At 35.8% G+C, this 15,559-nt stretch overlaps 1 protein-coding gene across 1 annotated transcript in view; it reads right to left on the bottom strand.

The window, feature by feature from the left end:
- Positions 1 to 466: 466 nt before the first annotated feature.
- LOC144973403 (serine/threonine-protein kinase/endoribonuclease IRE1-like) overlaps positions 467 to 15,559 on the bottom strand; it is a 36,351-nt gene continuing 21,258 nt past the window's right edge. The window contains exons 10-22 of the mRNA XM_078915778.1: positions 14,931 to 15,012; positions 14,130 to 14,295; positions 13,184 to 13,449; positions 12,499 to 12,604; positions 10,649 to 10,739; positions 10,282 to 10,411; positions 9,501 to 9,660; positions 7,249 to 7,442; positions 6,027 to 6,168; positions 4,860 to 4,987; positions 3,639 to 3,762; positions 3,220 to 3,287; positions 467 to 1,670 (exon numbers count right to left, since the gene is read on the bottom strand). Coding sequence (XP_078771904.1) covers positions 891 to 1,670; positions 3,220 to 3,287; positions 3,639 to 3,762; positions 4,860 to 4,987; positions 6,027 to 6,168; positions 7,249 to 7,442; positions 9,501 to 9,660; positions 10,282 to 10,411; positions 10,649 to 10,739; positions 12,499 to 12,604; positions 13,184 to 13,449; positions 14,130 to 14,295; positions 14,931 to 15,012 — 2,437 coding nt within the window. The 3' untranslated portion in view covers positions 467 to 890. The remainder of the gene's footprint in view (positions 1,671 to 3,219; positions 3,288 to 3,638; positions 3,763 to 4,859; positions 4,988 to 6,026; positions 6,169 to 7,248; positions 7,443 to 9,500; positions 9,661 to 10,281; positions 10,412 to 10,648; positions 10,740 to 12,498; positions 12,605 to 13,183; positions 13,450 to 14,129; positions 14,296 to 14,930; positions 15,013 to 15,559) is intronic.

The raw sequence follows: 15,559 nt of genomic DNA, 5'->3' as shown, positions 1-15,559 counted from the left end.
TTGTTCAGATTGTAGTTCTCATCTCATCTATGACAACCGACAAATTTCCTTAAGATAAAAAATAAAACTGTACATCAATAAATCCCTCTGAAGAATTCAAGTCCCTTCCCAAACAAATGAACCCTGATTCAATCAAGTGCTGACTAGACCAGTCATGTTTTGTTTTACCATGTACATGTTTTCAAACAAAACAAAACAATACGATTGAAAGTTTTTAAAAAAAAAAAAATAATAATAATAATAATAATAATAATAATAATAATAATAATAATAATAATAATAATAATAATAATAATAATAATAGAATCATTAACAATAATAAAAACTCACCGACAGCACTAATAAGTACTAATAAGTACATCTTAATTTGAGGAAAGATTAAAAACAGCTCCATTTACAAGTATTCTTCCTTTAAGTTATCAAAATCGTGTGTGCTCATCTTGAAACCATGAAAACAAGTCTGTCAGAGCTTAAACAGTATGTGGTTTTTACCATCAATATCACCCCAATTTTTAAAAATAAGTTAAAAATGACAAGATACACTTTTCCTCACCACAACCACAGTAATTTCTCAAAATGTGATTTTTGAAAGAATTCTTTAAAGATAAAAGTTATATATAATCATTGATCTCTGATAAAGTACAAGAATCGATATATAGGGCAATCCATGTGTCCTTTTGTTTCAACGTGTTTCCAGAAAATTTTACATAACTTGCAATGATAGAAATTAAAAATTGGCAGAGGAGGAATAAAAACGAAAATGATTCAATTGGAATATGATGAGGTAATATGAGATGAATGACCATAGGGGAAAAAGCAAACAAGGATTGGCACACGCTGCATAGTCTTGGCACACAATTCACAGTCCTATCACACGATGTATAGTCCTGCTATGAATTCACACCTCCTTTTGGCATGGAGTCTCTAGTATTTTTAGAATTGTTTGGGTTTCGCCACCGTCTTCTGTGATAATTATTTTTAGGATTCGGACTCCTCTTCTGAGGAGAAAAAGAGTCATTCGGCGATTGCGGGGATGAAATATTAAGGTCTTCGGCAAAAGCCTGCAATCTGGTTGGTGGAGGGAGGGGACTGTCATCCAATGAATCTGCTTCTTGGAGTGTTTTTGGATGAGCGAAGTCATTTCTGAAGTTAAAATTGGGGTCATTTGATTCAATTCTCTTTCTCCCCGGAGATGGTGACCCTTGATGACCGAATCTGTTTTCGCTTCGGCGACGGAATGCAGGAGACCCATTGGGGCTGTTACGAATGAGATGGAAATTATCTGCAGTATTCGGCTTGTTATTATCCGCTCCGTTTAGTCCCACATTCGCAACGCTACAAGGATAGGCAGTATTTGAAGGACCTAAAACACAGTTGTCAACATCGGTAACAGATTGGGGTGTTTTTTCGCCACAGGGCGATGAGTCTGAGGGAAATAGGATTGTTGATGATGATGAAGACAATGATTCAACTTCAGGATCAGGAACGACATCGTTGGGATCTTGGTAATAATACAGAGACAGAAGACGCTCCCGGCGACAGCATTCCATGGCTTCGTACGTGTGTAGGAGAAGTAAAGGAAACCTGGATGTGAAATAGTCAACGAATTCATCGGGGACTGATCCTAGGCTTTGCTGGACAGGCACAGGAAGCTGACGATAATGATGTTTCTGTTGATGGATAGTATTCAAACAGGCATAAAAAACTTGAATGGATGAAAGCTTTAAAAAACAAAATGGATGAAACAAAAAAAAAGAAAACCTCAAAAAAAAAAATTATTCAGAATCATTACAGCACACACTTCTGATTTTTGGAGAGCCCTCCCTCTACTCATTCATGAATGACAACTCTGTGATAAGGACAGTGGCAAAAATTCAATGAAATGTCAATTCACAAAACATGTTAGGTCAAATTTAGTAACTCATGATAGATGCAACAGAGCATTCTCTCACTTGGCTTTCTGACATAATAATCCAAGAATAATATCACATGTGCAAGTTGTGTATCTTATTTAATTTTTTATCTCATATATTTTAAAGGTACACTTTACATTTTCTTTTCACACTATTCTTCCCAATCGAATGAACTAAATATATTTTTTTGTGTAGGGCCCTGAGGTGTGAATTTTATCCAGACTTACAATACTGCCAAAGCAGAGTCGTAAAAAAATGTTTTTTTGAAGAATCACAAATACTCAGTAAACAATTGTGTAAGAGTTATACAAAGAACATGTCTGTTCATTATTTCATTGTTTGGTTATTAAATCTAGATCTACAACTATCTCCACCAATATCTCACTACCTTATTCCTCTATTAAATTAGCGGGAAAGAGGATAAAGGAGCGCCAAAGACTAGATGGTTGGATAGGGTAAAGGACGATATGAAAGAATTGGGACTGGAGGAGGATGATGCAATGAACCGAGATACATGGAGATGCGGCATTTATTATGCCAACCCTGCCAAATGCAGGATAAGCTGAAAGAAGAAGAAGAAGACCTTATTCCTCTATTTCTAGATTGCTCTCTCTCCAGGGAGATGTTTGGCACTTAGTGAGTGACACTAAGCTGCTGGAAGCTGTGAATTGTAAAAAGTCATGAGGAAATAATAAATATGACAGGAACAAAATATCAAACACGCAACGTTTGGGGTTCAAAACCCTTCTTCAGTCAATGACAAAAACAATATAAACATTGAAACATCACTTAAAGTCCAGAAAAGAAGGCAGAAAAAGTATTTGCACATCTTGTCGGCTAGTAACACATTCTGCCATCAGAATGGATTTTAAGTGATGTATTAATGATTTTATAGTTTTTGTTATTGGCTTAAGAAGTGTTTTGAACCTGAAACATTGTGTTTGGTATAATATTGCTTTTTAAAATTCAAAGCTGTTATATTTGTTCATTACACTTTACAGTCCACAGCTTAGTGATCACTTGATTATTTAAGACAGGTCTGCCTAGTACTAAGAAAAATTAGTAGAAATACGAATTTTTGACTACAGCTACAGAGCTGCATTCGCCTCTTTGACTCGATAAATCTTTTTGTAGAAAATGTAGTTCTTAGATCCTATATTCAGGACTTTGGTACATCTGTGGATCATGGTCATGGCAAATTATTGATTTGTAAAGCAATTTATTTTTTCCCTTGGAAACTACAGATTTTTAAAATGTTAAGTGGGCAGCTCTGTTTAAGCTCGAGTTGAGTTTCTGACCACTTTACCTTATTTCTCATTGCCCTTAACAAATCTTGCACACAATCCCCTTGGTATGTTCTGAATCTCTTGAGATCTGGTCAAAAAAGATTCAATATAAATATATATATATATATATATATATATATATGAGATTATGGTCGTTACCGTTAAATAACATGCATTAAAAAAAATATATAATTCGAGATATCTAAAAAAATTACAATATAGCCAATGAAATAGACCCATGACATTTTTTGAAAAGTGGTGTCCGATAAATTTGTATACAGAACACATACACAAACACACAAAGACATATATAAACATATAAAAGCAACTACACTTTTAACATTGTAATCCAAAAAAATAAAAAAGTAAACAAAAATATAAAATATTCCTTTTTTTAAAAACAAGTCCTTTAAAACATTTGAGGTTGTGAAAAAATTACCATCTTGTAATTCTTGTGTGATATTTTTGAGCCAGTTGAATTTGACAACTGGGAGACCGTGATGTTCCAGTCGTTTGATAGCTTCACAATCTTGGCTTTCTTTCTCGATGCGGTCACTCACATCCTACAAACAAAAATGAAAAAGCAACAATGCACATTAAATAACAACATCCCATAGTAGTCCTACTTCAGAACCAATTGGCCCATGGAGCCAGAGTTTAGCCCACTTTCTATAGTGTGAAACGGACAATATCTATTGCTTGCTATCCCTTGGATAGGACACTAGTCTATCACAAAGTACTTTCTGCCAGATCTAAAAGATCCAGCTACCCAACAACTGTCGGGTGGACAGAGGGATCAGAAAAATCTCGACTGCACCCAGGATCGATCATGATCCCTTTGCGTGTGAAGCGAGTGGTCTACCAGCTAACCTATCGGGGCCCCCCAACATCCCACAGAAAACCTAGGAAATTAGGGAGCAGGCACTGGTGTAAGATAAAGATCTGAAAAAGTGTGTATAAAACATTACCAAAGTTGAGAGAAAAATACAAGACAAAAATCATCACCAAAAATCAGCCTACCTCGACTGGTAATCAGGAGGTCTGAGGTTCGATCCCAGTCAAGACAGGCGGATTTTTTTCTTGTATTTTTCTATCTGCACTGTTTCATACACAACAGATTTCTTAACAGAAAATCTAGATATAATTGATATTTTATTTGAAAAACCCTAAAAGTGAACAGGCACTAAGTTGCTAGAATCTGCGGGCTGCAAAGAGAACGAGCAGAAAAGATACACGGTTAACTTTCTTAAATTGTTTTTGTTGCTGGCTGAAGAAGGGGTTTGAGCTGGATATTAATTCCGTTCTTTCTGGAAGCTGTTAACCAATACTTTAAATTGCTTTGTAAATGAAGAAAATTTGTTGATTGTTAAAGAAAAATAAAAATTTTAAGTTAAATAATATAGAAAGCTATTCTGAATTTCTTCCTTTTTAAAAAAAAAAAGTTTAATTAGCTTTCAATCCAAATGTTTCAAAAACACCCCCCCCCCCCCCCCCCAAAAAAAAAAAAACCCCAAAAAAACAAACAAACAAGAAAACGAACAATAATAATAATATAATAATAATAATAATAATAATAATAATAATAATAATAATAATAATAATAATAATAATAATAATTTAAAAAAAAAATGATGATAATGATAAATTAAATCTAACATACCTGGAAGAACGACAATTGGAATTCTCTTGACCAAAAGAAAGGATGTTTTAAGATGACTCCCGATTTGGGCCTCTCCTCTGGCAAGAAGGCAATCATTCTCATGATAAGGCGTTGGGAAACATAATTCTCTGAAAATAGACAATGGAATCACAGAAAACTCATTTATCAAAGAACCTCAGGGATGTGCTGTGCCAAAAACGAAAATGCCTGAATTATTAAATGAAAAGGTTTCGCACAAATCTTCTCTTCATCAAATGGCATTACCCTTAAATCATTATATCCATCTAGCTCCCCCTTTAACCGATTAATAATTTAATATTTAAAATAACAAAACAAAAAATAACCCCATAATTCAAGGCTCTAACAAAAAAAAAAACCAGATGGCTGGAACATGTCAAAAAGCCAGACTTCCAGCTTCAATCAGAAAAAGGGCATCCATGAAAGCTATGAAATCTGTTATATAAAACCAAATGGAGGGGGGGGGGGGGGGGGGGGGGGGGGAATCAGGAGCTCAGTTAGTAAAACAATCGCTCCACACGAAAAGGGACAGAGATCGATTCCAGGTGAAGTCCAGATTTTTTTTCCTGACCTCCCACCCCAACCTGTCCACCCAGCAGTGATTGGACAGCTGGGTCTGTTAGATCTGGTGGAAAGTACTTTGAAATAGACTAGTATCCTATCCATTGAATAGCGAGAAAAAGTGGTTGTCCCCACCCCCCTCTCCCACACCTGTCCACCCAGCGGTGATTGGATAGCTGGGTCTGTTAGAACTGGTGGAAAGTACTTTGAAATAGACTAATATCCTATCCATTGGATAGCGAGAAATTGCTATTGTCTGTTTCACGCTACAGAAACCGGGACAAACTCTGGCTCCATGGGCCTAAAGGCTCTTAAGGACTACTTTTAAACAAAACTTTAAACTGACTTTATTAGAGAAGTTGTCCTTCAGAGCCATAAGGACCATGAAGCTGGAGTTTAATCCTGGATTTTTTAGCGCGAAATGAATTGTAATAATTGCTTGCTATTCTTTGAATCCATCACACAAAAAAAAAAAACCTGGGAGAAAAACGGGAGTTGGCAGCTCTGCTTTATCTTGCATAACCTTCAGCTACCATCTAAAATCATAACTGTTGTTGTAATGCTTATCCATAACAAGTAGTATCTTACCATCCCCGTGTAAATGTTGCATATTGAACTCTCCAGATAAAATATTGGCCTGACGCTTCAGATTGTCACCAAATGGATGCTTGCCTCGAGTCAACACATAGTAAAACACACAGCCGAGTGAGAAAATGTCAACACTACATGTCTGGATTTGGACAACAACAAAAAAATAATCGAAAAGATAATAAATCATGTCTCAACACACAGCTGATGTAAATATCTCAGAAACACTTTATAGACTACGGTACTAAGCTGCTAGAAGCTGTAGACTGTAGAAAGTAAAAAACAAAAATGAATAAAACAGCTTCAAAAATTCCAGATAGAATTTAGTAATGTATTTATGTCTTTATTGTTTTGTTGTTGTTGACTGAAGAAGGGTTTTGAGCCCGAAACGTTCTGTGGTTGGTATTTTGTTACTTTTGTTGCAGCTGTTATATTCATTTTTGTTTATTACTTTTTATACACTCTGCCATTATATCCTCATGATCAAAAGTAAAGTATACACATTTAAATTAGTCCCCGTATTGTTATTTTGAAACCTAGTATAAAGCTATTTGACTAAGTAGTTTTTGATAATATGAACTGAGTCATTATCTTCAAGGTAAATGCAAAAACTACATAGCTAAATAGTTTTATGCTATGTTTCAATATTAAAAAATGGGGACGATTTAAAATGTGTGTACTTATTTTTTATCATGAGTACACATAATGAAAAAAGTATTTTGATCAAGTATGCAGCAGTTAGAAGAAATGTTAAGGGCAAAATGTGTCACCCACTTGACTGTTGACCTCAAAATGGGATTGTTGGGAAGTTTCAATGGATTTTTCCATTCAAAGGGTCCTGATAGCTCAGTTGGTAGAGCACTCATTTCACATGCAAATGGACTGAGATCGATCCTGTATGAAGCCAAGATTTTTCTCCTGTCCACCCAGCAGTGAATGGGTAGTGGGTAGCTAGTCTGTTACTGGTGGAAAGCTCTTTGTCAATTACAATTGTCTATTTCACGCTGATGAAACCGGAATTATCTCCAGCTCATGGCTCTATGGGTTAATAATCTTACCCAAGGAAAAAAATAAAATGAAAGTGCTTGAAGCAGGGCTTTTAACCCAGGACCTTCCTGGTTACAGTGCAATTCCTTAATTCCAGACACTTCCCCCCCCCCCCCCCCCCTATATCTATGGCAAAGAGCTTTAGAAATGCATACTATAATCAATGATTTCTTACAGTTCTCTGACTCGGGTCCAGCATTTCGGGTGCTATCCAACCTTCTGTCCCAGCGGCTCCAGATCGGCGGGAGAAGGAAAACCGACCTGCCGCTAACTTTTTACAAAGTCCAAAGTCAGAAATCATGATGTTGACTTCATTCTTTTGGTTTGGGTAGGAAATGAGTACGTTGTGAGGCTTGATGTCTCTGTGAACTGGAGAAGGAAAATAATATAATCAATTAATAAAACAATTTTTAAAATAAATTTAAAATAAAATGGAAATCAGGAAATAAATCGTTTTTAAAATTTGAGAAAAAAAAAAAAAAATTGATCAGATACAGGAACATAGGGTGAGTAATAGAAAAATTTGTTCTAACAGTTGAGAACTTTGTTAATATATATTTTTAAAAATAGAGATTTTATGCAGCGCAATATCACCTAAATATGCTCAAAACTCTTTACAAGCAGTCCCTCCTGGTCAACAGCAACATTTAATATGTAGGAGGAGACATGACACCTGTAAGGCGATGTTACAATTATTTCCAAACAGAGATAACGACAAGGTATTTATTTTACATCGGAGTGCGGTGAGAAAATGTGAGTAAAGAGTTTTTCCATGGACTCGGTTATACACTACTCAGTGGGACTCGAACCCTGACCTTCCAGTCTAAAGGCAAGTGTCATACCGCTAGACCACATAGCCACACTACATTGTCATACGCTGACAAAACACTTATCGTAATTTTGGTTATAAATCTCCTGACTTCCTTCATAGATCGATCTTACAAAATGTTCCCCAACTTATCAAAATGTCTCAAATGTGTGCATCAGAATTGAGACGGTTTGATAAGGTGGGGGGGTCATCTTCTCTCCCTCTCTCTAGTCCTTCACAGCCATGAGGCCCATGGAGCTGGATTTTATCCTGAATCCGATAGCATTAAATTGCTTGTTACCCTTTGGATAGGATACTGGTCTATCACAAAGTACTTTTGCACCAAATCTAACAGACTCAGATACCACTGGGTGGACAGGAAAATCGGGGAAAAAAATCTCGACTTCACCTGGGATTGATCTTAGTCCCATTGAGGAAGACCCTTCCTGTCCACCCAAGCAGTGGTTGGATAGCTAGGCCTATAATATCTGGCAGAAAGTACTTTGCCATAGACTTTTGTCTTATCCAAAGGGAAGCAAGCTATTTGTATTGTCCATTTCACACTATAGAAAGTGGGATAATGTTTGTTTTTCAAGGTTTTACAGCGCTTGCAACAAGGAGGAAAATGGTTTAGACAAAAAAGTTTAGAATTACAATTTACAAACCAAGGAAAAGTAAGACAAATGGGAACTGATTCAGATAAGGAACAAATGTAGATTCCAAGAGCACACCATCAATGTACTTAGTGTGATGACCCAAACACCAGTACAGGATCCAAACTGAGAGGACACATCCAAATGTTAACAAGACAAAAATATAATGATCAGTACAAAACAGAGAGATGATTTACAAGGAAAAAAAATATCACCTCCCAAAACTAACACTATACATTTGACTGTTTCTCCCTTATCAACGGCCATGATTAAACCAAGTAATCTCATTCCAAGACAAAGACAAAAAGCAATTCAGAAAACATAGAGCAAGAAACCTCCTACCCACCATGGGAGGTCGAAAAAAAAACCCACCCAGAAAGCAGGATAAACTCGGACACTATGGGCATAATGGCTATGAAGGACTTTTTTTTTTTTATTTCACTAGGATTGAATTTCTTGTTTTCAAAGAATAAAACTGGTATGGCAGTTTTTTGCATCCCAAAAAATCTGCCGCAAAATCTGCAGTTTTGGGGGAAAATTTTTGCAAATTTTCAAGATTTTGCAACGAAATAACAAAAAAACAAAACAAAAACAAAAAAAACAACAAAACAAAAATAATCTTTTAAAAAGGTGAAAAACAAAGACGAATTTTTTGTCTTCTTTTGATAGCTGGTGTAGAACATGAAAGATAATTAATCAAGAGTAGTTACTTTTTTAAGTATCTAATTTTAATCCTCTTTACTTGCGCTGATATGACCTTACATTTGTTGAAAGCGCTGTGAAACCCTTAAAAACAAAAAAATACCTTTCTCTTTCATGAACTAATTATGGGTTTTTATGAAAGATAATTGCAAATTTTTGCAAATTCTTTGCAAAATTTGGGATTTTTTTTTTGGCAAAACACCGCCATGTCAGATAAAATTCCTCTAAGCATTTCCAATGTGTTTAAACAAATGAATACTTTACCAATGTCGAGTGAATGTAAATGAGCAATTCCTGACGTTGCTTGCCACAAAATGTTTTTCAGTTCTAAAGGTTCAACTGGCGTGTATCGACCCTCTATGTAGTCCTGGACTGTTGCTGCGCACAATTCAAGGGCGATATATCGGAACTGGTTATCAGCTTCCTGAAAATAAAATATCATCAGATTTTAAAATTAAGTTTTGATCCTTCATTGTACTTACTTTTAAGCAGAAATTAAAAAAAAAAAAAGTCAGTTAGCGAAGAACAAAACCCAAGTCACAATGCCATTATTGCTCTCTGAGTGAAATTATGACAAATCCAGTTTCTATAGCATAAAACAGACAATCTCAATTGCTTGTTACCCTTTGCTAGTCTATCGCAAAGTACTTTCTGTCAGATCTAAAAGACCCACTGCTGGGTGGTTGTAGAGAGGGGTTGGCGGGGGTCAGAAAAAAGACTCGTCTTATCCAAAGGGTAGCAAGCAAATGGCTCTGAAGGACTTTGTTTAGTTACTGCTGTTACTGCTCTTTTAGTGAAATTATGACAAGTCAAAGTTATACTAGGCTGCTAGAAGCTGTAGACTGTAAAAACTAATGAACAATAATGAATACGAAACAGCTTCAAAAAAGAACAAAATACCAAACACAATGTTTCAGGCTCAAAACATTTCTTCCGTCAATAACAAAATGATAAAAACATTAATACATAATTTAAATCCAGACAGACAGCAGAAGAGTATTTAGCGCATCTTGGAAATGTGATTTCAATTTCAAATTATCCTCACCATGCAGAAATAACGAATAACATTCGGATGTTGATCTGACTCTCGCAGGAGCTCTACTTCTCTGTCGGCAAAACTGAAACACTCTGGCAGCAATCTCTTGACGGCCACATCTCTGTTATCGAATCGACCCCTGGAAATCAGACAACATGGATTTGCAACAGATATATGTTTTGTCTAAATGAGGCCTCTATCAATCTACTTTATAAATATATTATAAAATATTTCAAGTATAATATTGATCAACTTCTATAATACTGACTTCGCATTGAACAGATATTTCACTCCTCCTTACTCTCTCTCTCTCTCTCTCTCTCTCTATCTCTCTCTCTCTCTCTCTCTCTCTCTATCTCTCTCTCTCTCTCTCTACCTGTAAACAAACGTTCCCTCGCAACCATGGCCCAGGACATCTTTGGGGTTGAATGTTATTTTGCCAACTCTCATAAAACCATCAGACAATTCTAAAAAAAAAAAAAAAAAAAAAAAAAATTTTCAATCCAAATAAGAGAATATAGTAATGACAATAAAATAATAACAATCTTAATGATGACAATAACAATAATAATAATAATAATCTTAATGATGACAAATAATAATAATAATAATAATAATAATAATAATAATAATAATATATAATAATAATAATAATAATAATAATAATAATATATATAATAATAATAATAATAATAATAATAATAATAATAATAATAATAATAATAATAATAATAATAATAATAATAAAACAATAATAAGAATAATAATACCAACAAAAATTATTGTCCTTACTAGAATTAGCATAAAATACTATAACAAATCTTTGAATTATTAATCCTTGATAGTTTACTCAATTCTTTCCCCTTCAAACTTCAAACTTAGTTTTTATCATTTTTCATCCAATTGTCAGAACTTTTGAACACCCGAAAATAGACACAACAGGACAAAAATATGGACACAACACAGATTCGACATGTCAATTGACTTGTCAAATCATGTCACTTTCCCCTACTTATTTATAACGAGGTCCTTATTTTATGGTACCAAAAAAAGAAATCCCAATTATTTGAAGGCCCAGGTCTGAGTTAGTTGTAAAATGAAAGGAAGGGAACAATTCCTACCCTTTTGAAGAATGTGTATCTCATGCTTGACACAGGAAGATGCGTATCTTTGCTCCTGTTTATGTTAAATGTTTACGCTGATTCTTTCGTTTATTTGGATTAATTCTTATAGAAGAAGAAGAAGAAGAAGAAGAAGAAGAAGAAGAAGAAGAAAAAGAAGAAGAAGAAGAAAAGAGAAGAAGAAGAAGAAGAAGAAGAAGAAGAGAAGAAGAAGAAAAAAAGAAGAAGAAGAAAAAAGAAGAAGAAGAAGAAGAAGAAGAAGAAGAAGAAGAAGAAGAAGAAGAAGAAGAAGAAGAAGAAGAAGAAGAAGAAGAAAAGAAGAAGAAGAAAGAAGAAGAAGAGAAGAAGAAGAGAAGAAGAAGAAGAAAAAGAAGAAGACGACGATGACAACGAAGAAGAAGAAGAAGAAGAAGAAGAAGAAGAAGAAGAAGAAGAAGAAGAAGAAGAAGAAGAAGAAGAAGAAGAAGAAGAAGAAGAAGAAGAAGAAGAAGAAGAAGAAGAATTTTTTTCCGTCTCACATCCGGACGGAACCAATAAAATATAGAGAAAAAGATATGAGAACCAGAGATATGCATGTGTGTCGGTAGCAAAATAGAGAGAAACCTTCTGGTCCGGTTTGACACACTTCTGTGCGTGCGTTATTTACTAACTAGGTGTGTGTGTGAAGACGACTCGCGCGAACTTCGCGACCCTCTCTCGCTGGCTGTGGCACAGTAGCCAGGCAGTGAATAAATCCACGTCTAGCGGAGCGTGTAGGTGACATGATAATATTATAGCTAACTGATAGACGGCAAGTTTTGTTTTGTCTTTGATGAGACAAATAAAATGTTTTTTTGTTTTGTTTTTTTAAGTCGGCATTTGAAACAGAATAAAATCTAATTTTTTGCAAGGAACGAAATAAAAGTCTTTTATTTTATTTTATTTTGGTTCTGTTCTTTGACGTTACGAATTTCATTTCTACTATTATTTGTTTTAAAAAAATATTAGCACTTATAGATCAAAATCGTACTGTCGGAAATCCGACAATAGGCGGAAGATATACAGGCCTGAATATATCTATCACATTTTTTTTTAAACCCAAAAAAACCAGGGGAAGATGACTTACTTTCACCAACTTTAATATCCACATGAGATATCGGGGCTTGGACAGGTGGTTGTTGCTGTTGTTGAAGTTGTTGTTCCAACATGATGCGAATTGAATTCTCTGTTCTCTGTAGATGATAAAAAATTTTTTAAAAGAGATTACAATGAATCAATAAACCCTCACCTCACCTAAGTCTCCTGACTGCGTCGATCTTAGAGGAGACACGAGAGCTGATCCTGCATCTATTTAGCACCATTCATCTCTGTCTCCTGCTTTGCAGATGAGAGTAGCACAGTCCACCCTTGTCAATACTTTTGATGTAGTCAACCCAGTTCTTATTTTGTCGACCTCTTTTTCTCTTTCCACCGCCCTGTAATATTGTTTTGGCCATTGTGTTGTGTCGTGTTACACAACCAAATCCCGATAGCTCAGTTTGGTAAGCACGAAAACAATCCCATGTGAAGTCGATTTTTTTTTTCTTCGATACTCTGTTCACCATGATTGAGGAGCTGTATCTGTTAGATCTGGTGGAAAGTATTCTGCTATATAGACCAGCATCCCATCCAAAGGGTAACAAGCAATTGCTATTGTTTGTTACACACTATAGAAACCAGGACGAACTTCGGCTCTATGGGCCTAATGGATCTGAAGGACTACAATGAAATGATGCGGAATTGCCTGTATAGCTTCATCACATCTTACTCACCTTTGGAAAAACGTAGAGAATGGCAAAGAGGATGACACCGAACAAGAGAAGGGTGAAAACAAATTTCCCATCCTGCATTGCTTCAGACACGTACGACCAGTAAAGAGGGTCCTGTTTGGTTTTTGTTTTATTCTCCAGCTGTCCTTGTTGATTCTCTGCATTGCCGTTGTTGTTATTGCCGTCCAGAATGACGGATCCACTTTTGTCAGAGATTTGAAACACGGACGAAATCCTGGAGGGAGATTTCTCTGGCATTTCATGGAAGCCTGTCAATAAATGTATTTTTTTATTTTGTTTGTTAATTGGTTTTATGAGAGTTTAGTTGTTTTTTTAAAATGATTTTGAAATTTAATAGTTTAAATAAAAAAGTGTCCGTCTCTTTCAAGTGACAGAATGCAATTTTGAACTGTTGAAATCTATGAAAGTTGAATCACATAAATTGAGGAAAATAAAATTTGGAGAAAAATAAAATAGAGAGATACAAAAATGGAAAACAAGAGGAAAGAATATCAACATTTACATTTTTTAATGAATATTTATATAGCGCATTATCCACTAAACTTGCTCAAAGCACTTTATAAGAGGTCCCTATAGCCAACAGCAACAATTAACATGTAGGATGGGGCATGATGCCTGTTAGGTGGTATTACAATATTTCCAACAGAGACAACGCTGTTAAAGGCCAGGTACTCATTTTACACAAAGTGAGAGTGAGTTCAATGGGAGAATATGAGTAAAGAGTCTTTTCCAAGGACTCATTTATGTGCTGCTCAAGGCAGGACTCGAACCCTGGGCCTTCCGACCTGAAGGCGAGTGTCATACCACAAGACTGCATAACTGCACAATTACAATTAAAGATTCTCAAACTATTTGTGCTCCTCACATGATTTAAATAAGTTACAGTCCATCTTATAGATTTACTATACACAATGTCTCTTTGACTCACCTATCATGAGGACAGCTCCACCCCTACGAATCGTTGTAGCTTTGATTTTCTCCAGCCGAGAGTTGCGATCCTCTGGTGGTTTTTCTTCAGGCGGTGGAGTTGGTGTTTCTGATGCCTTTGCCGTCATATTGGGGCCTTCTAATTGGAGTGGGCCTTTTCCAGGGGCCTAAAAAATAAAATTAATGTGAAGATTTGTTAGAAATAGTTACAAGGTATAAAAACACATTGCAGTTAACATCAGGGGTATAACTGGAATTGAAAATTTTAAAAAAATAAATTAAAAAATTATGACGATTCATTATGATTGAAAACTTTATTAAACATTTAACAACTTCCATCTGATGATGATGATGATTCAATTTCAAGGCTTCCTTAAGAATTTGAGGAATTGAAAGTTTGATTCAAACTCCGTGTAAGTGCCACATTGGTGATTTTGAGGAAAAAAACCCAAAACAACCCCCTCCCCCCCCAAAAAAAAAGAAACAGTGTCATTTCTGCAATGATACACATAACATTTGTGTTTATATTACATGACTATTCCAGCAAAATAACAGGAATGTTGTAAGTCTCTGTTGGTCTCAGGGGTAGAGGAGGGGTTGGGATTTAATATTACCTTTAACAAATAATTTTACTGCAACTGGTGCTTGTACGGCTAGAGTCAGACGCCCTCTATATGATTCATCCTAATCATCTTAAAGGCATGGATGTAGAATGTACAAAACAACAAAGGTCGTATTATAAATTCAGTGAGACAGACAGTATAAAACAATTATGATCAAATCAATGACTAGAGACACTTACCGAGATCGAGGCGACAGTTTCATCCACCAGGCTAATCAATGCATAGGCACCATACCGAGATTCACCCACATACAACTTTGGACTGGAGGAAAAACAAAAACATAATACACTCATTTCATTTTATGAATGATTATCAATGTAAGAGGGAAGGGGAAGGCTAGCGGTATGGTTTTTGCTTCCTATCCAGATGGAATCGTATTACATCAATTCCTCACCACAGAGTGCAGCCCTGGGCGCGTTGGTTGTGTGTGTGTTGGACCCGCGGTCTCCAGTAGTCGGTGAGAGAAGGCTCTAGTAATGAATGACCTGAGTTTGAAACGAATTCTTTTTGGGTTCGTGAATAGCTCATACGGTAGAGTCACGCTCTCCCCGGCCAGGTGGGGTTGTCGTACCAATAAGGTCGCGGGTTCAAACCCCATCACCGGGCGAAAATTTTTTTATTCTCTATCGTCTTCTGGCACTTTTCTACTCACTTCATCTCTTGTTGTTACCAACATAAGTGCCTGCTCCACTCACTTTTCTGAATTAAAAATTCACCCCATACACCGGAGCATACTCAATGTCTCAATTGTTTCTATGTTATATGTTTGTGTTGAGAATATTGGCTATTAAGCTTAACTGCTGGCTAA

The sequence above is a fragment of the Berghia stephanieae genome, chromosome 5 (genome assembly GCF_034508935.2).
Source record: "Berghia stephanieae isolate SIO BIC M18660-M18661 chromosome 5, UCSD_Bste_1.3, whole genome shotgun sequence".
NCBI classification, from domain to species: domain Eukaryota; kingdom Metazoa; phylum Mollusca; class Gastropoda; order Nudibranchia; family Aeolidiidae; genus Berghia; species Berghia stephanieae.
Note: the sequence above shows the minus strand (reverse complement) of the source record. Positions and strands in the feature narration are given on the sequence as shown.